This window comes from Falco cherrug, chromosome 3 (genome assembly GCF_023634085.1).
Source record: "Falco cherrug isolate bFalChe1 chromosome 3, bFalChe1.pri, whole genome shotgun sequence".
NCBI classification, from domain to species: Eukaryota; Metazoa; Chordata; class Aves; order Falconiformes; family Falconidae; genus Falco; species Falco cherrug.
This window is the reverse complement of record NC_073699.1, coordinates 29,302,648-29,317,164: the sequence shown is the minus strand read 5'-3', so window position 1 is coordinate 29,317,164 and position 14,517 is coordinate 29,302,648. Positions and strand designations below refer to the sequence as shown.

The 14,517-nt window shown below is 43.7% G+C and overlaps 1 protein-coding gene across 3 annotated transcripts in view; it reads right to left on the bottom strand.

Annotated features, from left to right (window-relative positions):
* Positions 1-7,128: 7,128 nt before the first annotated feature.
* Positions 7,129-14,517, bottom strand: part of RNF19A (ring finger protein 19A, RBR E3 ubiquitin protein ligase) — a 58,415-nt gene continuing 51,026 nt past the window's right edge. For all 3 annotated transcript variants that reach the window (XM_005445374.4, XM_055703985.1, XM_055703986.1), the window contains 5 exons: positions 14,323-14,437; positions 12,075-12,236; positions 11,340-11,553; positions 9,767-9,910; positions 7,129-9,367 (listed from right to left, as the gene is read on the bottom strand). In XM_005445374.4, the coding sequence (XP_005445431.1) occupies positions 8,677-9,367; positions 9,767-9,910; positions 11,340-11,553; positions 12,075-12,236; positions 14,323-14,437 (1,326 nt within the window). In that variant the 3' untranslated portion in view covers positions 7,129-8,676. The remainder of the gene's footprint in view (positions 9,368-9,766; positions 9,911-11,339; positions 11,554-12,074; positions 12,237-14,322; positions 14,438-14,517) is intronic.

Genomic DNA, 14,517 nt, shown 5'->3' with positions numbered 1-14,517 from the left:
ATTAGGAACAGCCGAGAGAAGTGTGGTCCCAAAGTGGCAGTGAGCTGGCCAGCCCCAACACAGCACAGGTAACTGTACAGGCAAGCTAACAAGGCTCGCAGTGACAGATTTGCTCGCAGGTACAAATCCCTGTTTTTCACATGCGTGGAGGAAAAGCAAGTTTCTTTTTGTAACAGAACAGAAGGTTAGTGCCCGGGGAACAGACCATGCTGAGGAACAGGAGTTTGCACTGATGATATTTTCATCCCTTCAAAACATTTTTGAGATTTCTAGGAGATGCCAGCTCCAGGCTGAAGAGGTGCAGTTGTCCAAAGGGCAACAGTATGAGGTGTTGTGAGGGATGAATGTCATCTTGGCACAGTTGCTTTGCTGGGCAAAGAGCTGATTTACTGCCACAGCCTCACCACCATGTTTTTTTTACCCTTCCTGCGTAGTGGTGCAGGCAGCAGAAACTGGCGAGAACCCAGTTACTGGCAAACCACACTCTTTGCTCTTATGTGGGAAGTTTTTTCTGCTGATCAGAACCTGCTCTGCTTTGTGTCATCCAGCTGCACAAATAAAGGGCTACTCTTTCTGGCTGCCAGGCCTTTCAGAAGCATGCAGAGGGAAGCATTCAGGCTTGTTTGTTACAATAAACAAAATAGGTATTTTTGACCAACAGGGAACAAGACTCCTCTGCCACTTGTAAATCAGGATTTATGACCTGTGTCGGTGTAACTGCTCAGTCCCCGCACACTGCAGCTACCCGTGGGACAAAGGGCGGGCAGCTGGGACTCGAAGTGGGGTATCAAACCCCAGTGGCTGGATGAAGGAGCATTAAATGTCACTTACAGGTAAGTACTCCCTCGTTCTCTGGGTCTCTGCCTGTGCAGCACTGTTCACCAGCCCACTGGGATGTAACATGTTTCAGTGTGAGCCGCAGCCTCCAGCTGCACCAGTGCAGGGCACCGGTGTCATTTCCTTACAGCCCTGTGCTATTTCTCAGTTGCTGCTTGCTACATGCCACCCTCGGAAATAAATTCAGCAACACGAGAGTGGTTTTGCTAGTAAGCTTGAGGGATTATAGAGGGGTAAAGCGCTCGCTGCACAGAATGGTGTGTATAGAAGTATCTTGATCACACAGCCCATGAGGAAAGGGTAGCTTGAGCCATATAAACCCCCTCAGCACTGGTCTGGTGCCTAAACCCAACCTCTCTAGGTGGTTGTGGAGTTTCATGTCCTTATTGTGACGACAGTAAACAGTAAGTCCTTTTGTCAAACTGGCAGGACCTGGTGAAAGGAGAGCTGTGTCTTCACTTGTTGGTTTTGCCCACCAAAATGATTTCTGCCAGTACCTGGTGTGTAGGCAGGTGCTGAGGCAGTCACATCCCAAAGCCACCTAGTTACCTGTCCTGGCACACGAGGGAGGTGCAACAGCAGGTTCGTGCTTGCAGCAGCATGAAGCTCAAACACAAGGAGGCTGGGTTTTGTGCCAGGCAGATGCATACGTGTTCCCTCTGCTGCCTGATCCAAAACATGCCAAGGGAAGCCCAGTGCAGCAGTTCGATCACGTTTCAGGTATCAGCCTGGAGGCTGGCAAGGGGATGACGCTCTTACTCTGCTGTGCTCCCAGGAACTTCACCTCTTTCACCTGCCCCACTGCTGTGGTTTAACCCCAGCCAGCGCCTAAGTACCACGCAGCTGCTTGCCCCTTCCACCTCCGGTAGGATGGAGAGAACTGGGAAAAAGGTAACAGCCTGTGGGTTGAGATAAGAACAGTTTAATAATTGAAGTAAAATATACTACTACTACTACTAATTGGAATGAAAAGGGAGATAACAAGGAGAGAAATGAAACCACAAAACCCTACAAGTCTGTGGCACAACACAGTTGCTCAGCATCTGCTGACTGATGCCAAGCCAGTCTCTGGGCAATGATTTCCCCCCACCCAAGTCCCCCTGGTTTATATACTGACCATGGCATTCTGCATGGTGTGGAATATCCCTCTGGCTAGTTGGGGTCACCTGTCCTGGCTGTGTCCCCTCCCAATTTCTTGTGCCCCTCCAGCCCTCTTGCCAGCAGGGCATGAGGAGCTGAGAAGTCCTTCAGTTAGTATAAACGCTACTCAGCCACAACTAAAACGCCAGAGTGTTATCAACATTATTCTCATACTAAATCCAGAATACAGCACTACACCAGGAAGAAAATTAACTCTATCCCAGCCAAAACCAGGACACCCACGGTTCCCACGGAGCATGCAGTTACATGAAACAGCTGGGAGCTGGCACTGGGGCCAGAAGTGTCACACAGGAGCTTTGCACACAGGTCTGTTTGCCTGCGTCACTTGGCAGCGCTCTCATTCTCTGACACAGGACACTGCTGAGGAGCGGCAGGACGGATCTGCTCGGCCGTACAGTCCCCCTCCTCTGGGGTTCCCACGTGCCGCTGAAGTGCCAGCTCGGTGCTGTCCTGACACCCAGGCAGTGCCCAGCCCCGCCTGTGGCTGCCCCACTGCAGCTTCCTGTGCGTCACGAGAGCTGGGAGGTGGAAGCTCGGGTTCTCTGTGCTGAAGTGAATCTGAACAAGGTCACATGGCGGCCCCCCCTGCAAAGCTAGAAACAGACTTTGTCTACCTTGAACACTGTGTTTTCCTGCCCTAGGTGGACTGCAGCTCTCAGCTTGGCATCTCTGCAGCTCATCCCTGTCCCCAGCCGGCCTCCAGCAGCAGCAGCAGGGCCTTCGTCACCCAGAAGGGCCAGAAACCAAACTCGGGGAATCAAGAAGTGACACAAAAGGAAAAACAAACGAAGCATCAAGTTTTGCATGGTAAGAGCAGCCTGCAGCAGGCAAGGCCAGCAGCTCTGGAAGCAGAGGGTAGGGACCAGCACAGACATCAGGGCCGGGAGCGCACAGCTGGGCACGCTCACCAATGAGCACCTGTCTCTACACCTGCGGCTGTGGTGCATCCCTCCCTGTACCCCAGGGTGCCTGCACAGCAGCCCCCCACCAAGGCCAGAAAAGCTACCACAAAAATCACAAACTCTTTCTGAAAAGTTGTTGCAATCTCTGTCCTTTCTCGTTATTTGCTTCCTTGTGGAAAAGAGAAATACAATACACACACACACAGGTCTATAAAAAATATATATAAAACCTGGCTCCTCAGAAAACACAACTGTGTGTGTTTTCTTACTATGACACCCAAGTTGGATCTTGACTCTGAAACAACCTCAAAGACAACTCTATTGCTGCCCTAATACCCAAAGGCACTTTAAAATACCCGTTTCAATCTAATTAAGTCCATCAGATTGCTGTGTTATTCTGTTTTAGCAATAACTTGTCTGAATTTGAACCAGCCCATTTTGTCTGAGACAAGGAGGAGGTCTAGAGGCAGGCACTCACAGAAGCTCCTTCAGCACAGCCCCACAGGTTCCCTTCAGTGCCACAGGATGCACCACACAATCTAGTTCCTCTGGCAGAGGACCCTTTCTACAAGCACAGCCCAAAGGGGGAATGCTGCTGTGCACTTAATTCCAGCTCGGGTAAAAAGGACCGAAGTGTCCTGGCCAGGACTTGTCCCAGCATCTTTTCCAGTTAATATCTTCACAAGATGGTTTCATAACCCCACAGAGGCTGTTCCACCTTCTCAATGGTTTCTTTATGGCAGCATTCAAAACCTTGCAGGAAACTTCGCATCTGCTTGGAAGGATGTTGCAAAACCTTATGCGTGACCTGGTAGACACTTGCCAAATTCTCCTCTTTGGGGTCCAGGAGACTGCCTACAAGTCACACCACTCATTGTCTAGAACACTGGCAATAAACTACCCCTAGAAGTATGGCCTCTTTTGCTTCTCTCCAGGGAAGTATTTTACGGCTGTTGTTTTGTACAACTACAGAAGGGAAGATGCCAACGCATCCCGGGGCAGAGGAAGCTGAACATGTTACTTTGCAAATTCAAGGCAAGAGCATTTGATAGCGTTGTTAAGCCTCTGCACACCTCCGCACGGTAACAAGGTGTTGCTGGCAGTGCTGCAGGACCCGCGGCGCTGCAGCCTTCTTGCACGCACAGGGCACAGGCTTGTCCTGGCCTACTACCGGCAGCAGTGGCCGTTGCCAGGAGAGCTGGTGGCATTGCATTCTGCCCGTGCAGCTGACCGGGAGAGCTGGTGGCATTGCATTCTGCCCGTGCAGCTGACCGGGGAGGTCCTCTCAGGGAAGCTGGTCAGGGGGATTTTTGGAGCAACGTTACAGCTACTGACTTGCATGCGCAGGAGCGGCACGTGGTGCTCCCTCCTTTGGGGGACAGCAGCCTTGGCAGCAGAGGCAGCATTCAGAGGCAAGCGGAACAGCACGAGACCGTGTCCCTTCCGGGGGGGGGGATCTGGAAGCTCTTCATTTGACATCACATTCACCTATCTGCAGTCTATACCTTCAGTGTATGTCTCACATCCTTGATATATGATCCTATGAACAGCAATCAACCAAATCCAACCAAAAATCCAAACTTTCCTTTCTAAACCTTATTACCTTTCTTCTTTTCTGCTCAGTACCCTTTCTGCCCTCTTCCTGATACAATCTGGCCTCAATACAAAAGAATGTATTTTAACTAGACCTTTTCATAGCCTAGGACCTGGTATTACAGGTTTGACATTTTTTGCTGTTTCTTTTTCAGTGAAGCAACAAAAATTTTTCCCCTAAACACCTAAATCAAGTGAACTTTTTTTTAGGAAATAATTTTTTTCACTAACTCAGTTAATATTTTTCAACCATCTGCCTGAGTTATCCTTGTAAACCATTATTACCCATGAAAGCAATGGCATTACTAAGTAGGCAACTACTTAAATTAATTTGCATTTGCATATCAAAATGACTGGGAGACATAAGCCAGTCAAAAAATGTTTACATATCCATAATCATCTCACACACGCAAGTTTGTGACATTGATTCAATGAAAGGAAGGGATGTACGAGTCCAGATGCTTTACTACAAAAAGCATACGCAAACATCAGGAGGAAGGCTTTTATAACAGTTTTTATCTATTTAAACTTGTAACTATCTCAAGTACTCTCTAATGGAACAGATGTTAAAATTAATTTCCTCTTGAGATTCACAATCTGACATAAATTAGTCAAATTGGCCAGGAACCATGAAGAAAATTTCTGAAAAAACAACCACCATGTCGGAAGGCCAGGTGTAAACTTGATTCTTCCTGTGGTTTATTTCAGTGAAAGAAAAACTTTGCTTTATTGAATTCTTACACTGGTAGATCTGCAAATAAGAGAAGCATCTGCTGCATTAGTGTGTTAAAGGAAGTGTTGTATCTCTTACTTTTTTATAGACTCAAAACAATATTCAGTGCTGCATTAAACTAGTGAGGCAGTCTCAACAGCACTCATGAAGAATTACCTCTGAATAAAAAAAATGTTGGAAAATGAATCAGTAAAAGCTTTCTGCTAAAAACTTACCCAAAAGCGTACAAAAAACCCCTTACCTATATTTCAATGCTCCCTCTTGATGTGGCATATAAAATTAACAAAGATTATTTCAGAACGACTGGAAGCGATAGTGTTATTTGATAAAGTTTACTTAGAAGAGTAAACTCTATTTCCAGTTTCCTGCATAGCAAAACTGGGGCCCTGAGAAATTAGAGTTAGGTTTACACTCACCAAAAAAGGTCTTCAACCCCCCAATTCCCTGCTGTAAGCGTTCGATTGCGTTAGTTAGCAATGACACGTGTATCAATCATTTCAGACAAGTACTGGATAAAGCCAAATCACACATTTTCAAGCCTGAGACATCAGCAGTAACTTCGTTGCTACGGATGCTCACCTTCTGCTGCATGCCATGGAGCTATGGTGTCTGGCTTCAGATGACTAATTGAAGGTAGCTGTACGAGACTGCACAGAAATTGAACTTGCGTGTTTAGAAATAGGCGGCCTTGAAGGATGTTCACCAGCTGGACTGCATGTGCAGGGACAGAAGCACGACTGTCTCACCAAGTCTCACGTTTTATTCCTCTCTCCAGCTTCTCCCTAAAGAATCGGGTAACACATCAGTTCATGACTACAACAGACATTTCTAGACAGGCCTGAAAAAATTACATCAGAATTCACAAACTGCTGTTGTAAGATGATGAACAGTAAATGCTTTGTTCAGTTAACGCTGATCTTAATTCAATGCATTTACTCTTCAGTAACAATGTATTTTTTAAATTTTTTAGAAAGCGTTCAGGCTGGGGGAAGGAACCAACCAGCAGCAAAGCACAAAAAGGAACTGTTCCCACTAACACCCCTACAATACGGGGAGGCTGCATTTGCTTCCAGAGTGCCTGATGACATGGCAAAAATTGCCTGTACACCTTGCTGCCACTTCTAGGGTACGCTGTTTCACTCATCGGATTTCTTATTCTTTCTTTCAGCATCTGCCATTGGAGATTGTATAAATAATGCTCCAATTGTAGCTCTGGAGTCTGCCCAGCATTACAGTTATCCTCTTGTTACTCACTCAGATATAAATATCGCTTACCTATGGGTCTGGGATGAGGCACATCCAGCTACATCTTCTGTAATGCGTTCCAACCCATTTCAGTTTCTTACTTCCCAGGCCTGTCACGATGCAGGTAAGGAAGTGAGCTAAAGGAACAGGCAGTTCAGCCAAGCAAAAACCACCAGTTACCACCCAGAAACTCTGGCCAATCTGCCGTGTTTCAGAATGAACTTCATACAGACCGTGTGAGCTGAGACGAGCGTCACTTCAGATGGAGAAAGCAGAGTTTTGAGTTTAGCTCAGCCATCTGGCTGCAGCCTGTCCACTCATGCCAAGATAGCACAATTTTGTTTGAAGAGTCACGTGCTTCAGCCAGAGGTGGATCCCCTCGGAAAATCATTTACTGTCCTGCCTGCCACAAAGGCAGCTCAGATTGCTCTTCTGTAAGATGAAAAGAAATCAGGGTGAAGTCTTGTACAAAACACAACTCACTTCAGATCTTGTATTTCAAAGTATCAGAGTATTCAACTTCCAAAGCACACCTAATAAAATAAAAATGTTTAAAGGCAACAGGAGATGACAGCAGTCAGCACCTCACAGGAGAAACGCGCTCCTCCTGGGAACATACGCATTTTTATAGCGCACTAAACAAAGGACCACTAGAAGTCAGTATTTAGACATTTATTTCAGATATGCAGTTTACACGCATATTATTGAGCAAAACTGAATTGCAAATATACAAATACTGTAACAAGCATTACCAAATAACATAACTGGCACTAGTGTTATAAGCATATTACTGAAACTGGTGAGGATAAGTCATGGAAGAGGACTGCAGCTTGCGGCATTTTCTTTTTACCCAACCAAACTTCCAGTAGCACCATAATGGCAACACATGAAACACAAGACAGAACATTGTTAACCGTTATTCTGATATTCACAATTATTTTTTTTTCCATTTTAGTGAATTACATAGCAAAAAAATGTTAACAGTGCAGGTGCTTTGGCCAACTTCAGTTTGTGTTCAGCTGTATATCTTCCGTATGCAAAATAAAAAGAAAAAAAGCCAGCATATTTGGAACCCATCTTTGCACTTGGGCAGTCATTGCACTGCACTTTGATTCTGGACTGAAGATATGCACGTCTTGCAAAGAGATGTCACGTCCACTAAAGCCTGAGTGAGTCTTTGGTAGGCTAATACTTCATTATTATTATATATTTATCTACCACAGTCATTTTATTCACTAGAATTTTCTTTTGTGATCCAAGGTGGCCAAAGAGGACATTCTGGAAAACATTACAGTAAAATCCTCAAACGACCAGGCACTTCAAACCCAGTCTTTTCCAAAGGCACCAAGAATTGATGGGGCACCATTTTTCCCCCTAATGAAAGGTGACCACACCTGCTTTTCTACAATGCTTATAAATCACTGGATTGTTATTTTACAGGTTTTATACACTATAAAGTAGCCTTATCTGCTGCATGGTTGGTTGCATGAATAAATAAGTAACTCCACTGTTCTTCACAGGTGACGTCTCCATCCCACCATATATTAAGTACCAATTTCTTCTGTTTCAAAATTATGAAAAAATGCCATAACCTTGCTCAAAGTTTACACACATACAAACGCTTCTGACACAGGCTACATCCATCTGAAGATATGCGGTTCATCCTACATGCATTCTAAATACAGTGCGTCCAGTTATGAAACAAAATGATCATTACAAATATTCACTGTTGAAATACGTTTGTATAGGTCTCTGCAGAACTTTTGCTTCCCTTAAATAGAGTTCACACAAGAATGGTTTTAAGTCACTAATGCTCAGCTAACACCCATTTATCCCAAACCCCGTATTTTCCAAGTGAACAGTGCAGGACATATTATTCAATTCAGCATTTAACATCTTAAGAATTTACCAGTTTTTCTCTAAATACACCAAGTATATGCTTTCAAGCAAAGTTGTGGCAAAAATACAAAACACGGATGTATTTGTACTGCTGTAATGCACTTGGTTGAAGCCTTCATGTCTCTTCACACAGGTCTAAGATCCATATGAAGTATTTTACCTTATCAGACAAGTATATATAAAATGCAGTTGTATCAAAACCTTGCTTCTGCTGGTCACCTGAAACTTACAGAAGTCACATGTAATTCAACCAGCTTTCAGACAGGGTTCTTTAGTGGTAAATACATTTTTGCAGCGCTTATAGGCTTAAATTTCAGTCTGAATAGTAGTGCTTAATTCCACAGCATGTTGTGAATGGTTGTTGTTTGTTTCTTTCAGTGCTTCACCAACACCTAAATCTACATCTGTTGACGATCCATTATTAATGCTTTCCTCAGCAATGTAACTCAGCTGTGGAACATCAGTGCTGGGGGCTGTTGGAACAGGCACAGGGATTCCACTTGGCTGTGGAGAGTTTTCCAAGCGATCATTTTCCACCTCTGGGAGAACACTGACTGTGGTGAAGCGGGTATGATAGTCGCTGGAACCATGGCTGCAGGAAGTTTTCATACTTTCCATATCTGAGCAACTAAACTCAGAAAAATGACTCGAGTGAGAATCTGCTACAGATGGAATACTATCACTAAGAGAGGGAGAGTCAAATTCACTGGAGTTTGTGCTTTGTTGTTCCAACAGCTGAGCATCCATGTCCTCTCTCGTCTCATTTATCTTCACGCTACTCTTCTTTCTCAGTTTACCTTTACATTTTTTTCCCGCTGTTGTTTCTTTGGACCACTTGGTGGCGCTAGATTTACTTTCCGGCAAGCAGGTGGCCGAACACCCGGCGTTGCCGCGCCCCGCAGCACTGCCATCTTCAACGCTGCTGCTCCCGCTGTTGTGTCTGAATTTGGCTGGCTTTGATTCAATATCCACTTGCACTTCCATACTGTTGCCTTCCCTAGAACGTGAAAGAATCCGTGAGCGTAAGTGGTCACCTGAGACATAAGACAAGCCAGCTAGCACAGCAAAGCAAACTCTTGCTGCTTTCCAAGACACACAGCAAAATAAAGTTAGAGAAATGTTAACGTGTCTTAGACGAGTGAAGTGTTTAACCAAACAAACAGCTCAAATTAAAACACTAACGCCTGGAACGCTGAACGCTTTACTGAGCAACAGTGAAGGTGTTGCTTTTTGGAAAAAACCATGGTGAAACGTAAGCAGTCACATGTAATTCCATTTGTAACAAAATTCGTAGTTTCAAAGGCTAAGCATTCAAGAAGAACAGCTGAGGCATGCTTAGAATACCCTTTAGGAAGCAAGGCTTATTAATCTTCTTTTTTCACCACATTTCTCTTACCTGTCCAAAGGGATGTAGGAGTTCAGGATGGATCCTGCCATTGCTTTGGTACTTGCATTGTCACTAACCGTTCCCAAGCTAACTGTGCCAGATTCTCCACTCAGACTGTATCGTTCTTTCTGCACATCTGCTTGTACTTCCAGTCTTGGGAGAGAAAGAAAAACAGGCACATATACTGTTACTACAGTTAAAGCACACTAGTTGAAAATTAGTGTCACCTCACAGAGTTTTCTTCACCATTCAGTAGTTGAGTATTAGTTACTCCAGTACAGATGCACATATTTACCCTACTGAAACAGGTTCTTTCTTCCCACCATCAAAAATTACTATTTTTTTGATTAAAAACAAACACACAGAGCCCAAAGCAAAAACAGATTAATTTCCGAACAAAGAAAAACGCAATGTGTTCTGGATTATTTCCTCTCTGAGATTTACAGGAACACCTTCCAGGATTAGCTATAATTCTTTCACATATAAGTGTACTGTACTCTAAAAAAAAAAAAAAAAAAAAAAAAAAGGAAAAAACCTACCCCAATCAAAGGGTACATAAGTTCAAGACATGATAGGTCCCATGTTTCTCCAGCTGCAAAATTATTACTGATCAAGTAACAGGCAGAGAACTGCATTCTGTACTCTGCTTTATACTGTATTGTTATCAACAGGAATAACAGAAACCGGAGCAATCTTAAATTGAGCTGAGCAGATAAGCCAGAAATCAAATTATAAGCTTTTTTCCAAATGCTGTGTTTATCTGTGTTCTGACAGTGAACTGCAAGTGGGTTTTTGTTTTGTTTTCCACTCTCAGCTCTTTGAAGAGGAGGATAGGTATACCTCACTCAGTAGTCACAGCTCGAAACACCTGTCCCAGCATTAACAGTTCCCTTATGCAATCCTGCACTCCTTGTTCTATATAGCCCCAATTTCTGAATTACTCAAGAAAACGAGCAGTGTTAGCACCCAATTTAAGGAACAAATTTCACCCCAAATCCTAAATGTTAACAATCCTTTCCAGACACTCCCTCACTCTTCAGGGTGCAGGACAGCCAACAAACAGTAAGGCTGCAATTCACAGGAGGCATGGGGCACTGAAGTGACAAGAAGCTGCCACCTCAGCAAGTCCAGATGCCCAGCTGCCTCCCCTCCTGCCTAAGGCCACTTCGAATCCACACCCCACAGAGGCGTTCTGAAGGCACCGCTCGGTACCTGTAGATTACTGAACAAGTCAGCAGTTCTGACTTTGGGGTGAGATGCACCAGAGAACACAACCGTGTTAGACATGAGGTGCCTCCCTCCGACTCTTGGGTAGAGGCTGCTCTCCTGGGAAGCAAGAGAACAAGATCTCAGACCCCACACTCACCCTGAAAAGAATTCAAAATCTTCTTTGAGAATTGTGGCCTGACAGGATCTCTCGGAAACCAAAAAGTTTGTCAGAGAGAAACTGTCTCCATCTCCCAAAACCAGTTCCTTTGAATAGGAACCAATCAGAAAAAAATGAAACACCCAGTGGTATTGTACCAGCTCCTCTGCTTACAGGTAGAGCGGGATACTGTAAGGTAAAAAGCCTCTCTCTTACCTGTTAAAGCAGTTAACCATTGCACTTCCTGAGAGACTCCCTGTTATGCTAGCCCCGGCCAGGGCCATGGTACTAGCGGTTTCACTTAAGTTGTCTCGAATGGCTCCTATTCTATCCATGTGGCTACCACTTGCACTCAAGCTGCCAGTCAGTCCTCCGACGCTTCCTTCACCTATGCTAGGGTTATGACGCGCCTCTGCTACTGAAGTGGTATCTAGACAGAAATAAAAGAAGGCTTGTCAGGCATAACCATTATACAACCGTTCTGCTTCCTTAACTGACATCACATACCCAAGAGACCGAAAAATTAACCATGGACAGGACAGGCAACATGGAGCAATGGAACACAGAGAGAGCCCATCACAAAGAATATTGCCACGTAATTAAAAAATAGAAGCATCAGATCAGCATTTAGTTCCCCTTATTATAGATAAAAAAAGCCAGCCAGCTTCCACGAGCCAGGATTCTGAAAAAGCAGCATTAACTTTGCCTTACAACCTTTAGTTATGGAAAAGACTCAAGTCTGGCTTTGATTAAAATAGGCAAGAAAAGCTGTAATGTCTGTATTACAGCACAGCACAACGTGAACACAGAGAAGCTATCCTCTTTTGAGGGGTGGCCTTCAGCAACCAAAAGAAGTTATGCCTAACTGGAAGCAAGTACTCTAGTATCTAAGGCCATCAAAAGTGTCACAGAGCCCATATTTCTAGAAAATGAAACACTGAATTTTCTTACCTATAGCTGCATTTGTTCCACCAACGTTTATGTCATTTTCATCATCAAATTCTATCCTGACACCTTTTCCATTGCCTGCTGACACGCCACAGCCTCCACTTCGGCAGAGGGAAATCGGTACCACTCCGTACACGTAAGCCAGCATAATAGGAACACCAATACCTACAGAGGAAAGTGCATTTTTTTAGAGCCTTTCATAAAAGTGCTTTCATTTTCCACGATTACTTAATATCTCACACTTTAAAGAGATCAGGAGGGAGCAAAATTAAGAAATATTGGTAAATCACTAAGGTGAAATGACAGGAAAAGTACTTTCAGCAGGCAGAACGTCCTCTATCAGCCACTGGCAGGCAGAGAAGCTTAATGCTCGATGAATGAATACTTCCAGTAGGTCCCTAACTTCTTTTACAAACAAAATCAAAGTACTTCAAACATTCATATAAGCTCCATTGGGGACTGTAATAACGTTCCACCTGAGAAGCAGAAATAGCAAAGACGTGTTTCAAATGTTATTCAACTAAAAATGTTAGTACCGCTACTGATTTAATAAGGCGCTTGATTTCACATCCACTGAAGTCAGACAGGGCTTTGTTATCAATTTAATAGGACTTAACACTATTATTACTGTGGGTTCTTTCACATTTATTGTATCACACTGATTCAGTTTAAAAATTTTAGTTAAACAAGTTTTCCTTAAAAGCAAACGATTCTAGGGAGCAGGGTGTCAGGAGTTAAGTGAAAGGAAGATCGGGCTAAAGCGCACACAGGTATATACACACATCCATCCCACCACTTCTAGTGGACTATGAAAGTTACTCCTTTGGCATACGAATTAAAATGATTCTGTGTCTTTGCTGATGGAAGTACACACAAGGTACAGAAAAACAGTAGCCTGAAAAATGGCAGGCTGGCACATTCTGAAAAAGCGAGGACAGAGGCAGATCCAATGCAAGGGCTCCTCAGTGTAACCTAGAAGAAGGGTTCCAGTTATAGGAAGTCCCTTTCACCAGAAATTCCTCAGCGTTCAAGGAGGAAATCCGTATTCTCAAGGTCATTATCTTGGAAGCCATATAATGCTCTGAGACTGGAGACCATGTGTTTATGGCAAGGGTGCAAGAGCAAAAACTCCACAAAATAAAAGCCAGCTGCTTTCCCTAGAAAGTAAAATTTTACCTCTGGTCAGGAATAAGAAACAACTCAAAAGAATGAGGTAAAGCAGACGTATAAATACATCTGCGAGACTTTGTGTCCCCACTGCTTGTCCAGCAGGGATCTGACACCACAGCTACAGAAGAACAATGCAATGCAGACAGATGACAGACAACAGAGACACTTATGACGACCGTATCTGCGTTTGCACAGTGCTCCACCATTGTTAACAAGCACTTTAACGTCACAGCGTCATGGCCAATTTAAACCATCACTTGCTAAAAGCCGCCCTTGTCTTCCTGAGGCTCCTTATTCCTCTCCGAGTATTACTTCTGGCACAAGGGGGAACACTGCATATACAACTCCATGATGAATTGGATCAAGGAACTGATCCAGCTTAAAACTAAATGGTAGGTCTTAACGTGAATCAGTTATCCACGGCAGCTTACCACGCAACCGTGAAGATGCCTGTGCTCCAACAAAGGAGAAGCAAGGCAGTACTGGGCAAGTCCACTCCTTTCAAAAAACAAAATCAGGGTTTGTTTACAGTGATCTTGAAATTACATGGTAAGATGAGACAAGTATTTTGTAATACACAGCCAGATTTTCCTCAAATGCTATCCTCAATAATCCTTATCAGAAAGAACATGATAGAATTCAAACTGACTGCCAGAGCATAACAAAGTTTGTCAACCACTGTAATGTTAAGTGTAAGAGACTGTATTTTGCTTCTGTGTTGAGAAAAGTTTGATATGAAGTTATTCAAATACAAATAAGACTCTGTAGCAACAGTTTTTTCTTGGTCAGTCATTTAAAAAAGCTTTAAGTACTTCAGTTTTAAAAGCCAGATATGACAATGTGGAAACTTTGATTTGCAAGACAAAAATTACTTTTAATTCTTCATTTTAATGCAGCATTTCCCAAAGTACTGTATTCTCCATTCTGCCCCAACAAATGTATAACCTCAGACTCCTTATTGTTTTGGTTCCTTCACCTATAAAAGGAAACTATCGGACTTTCCAGATCTTTTATTCATGAGTGCTTACAGAATTCTGGTTGCAAGGTGCTACCAATACACAAAATAGTAGTATTTGCTTACCTACAGTTACTGCAGCTACAACTGGAGAAACAATTACAGATAAGGTTACACCACCTGCTATAGCCAAGTTTCGCTTGTGCTTCGAAATGTCTTTGCCTTCATACCGATTGTGAATCTTGAGAGGAGAAAAGAAGAAAGGGTTTTAGAGTATTATCATCATCAGTAACACACTGCTGCAAGGATGGCAGAACTGAC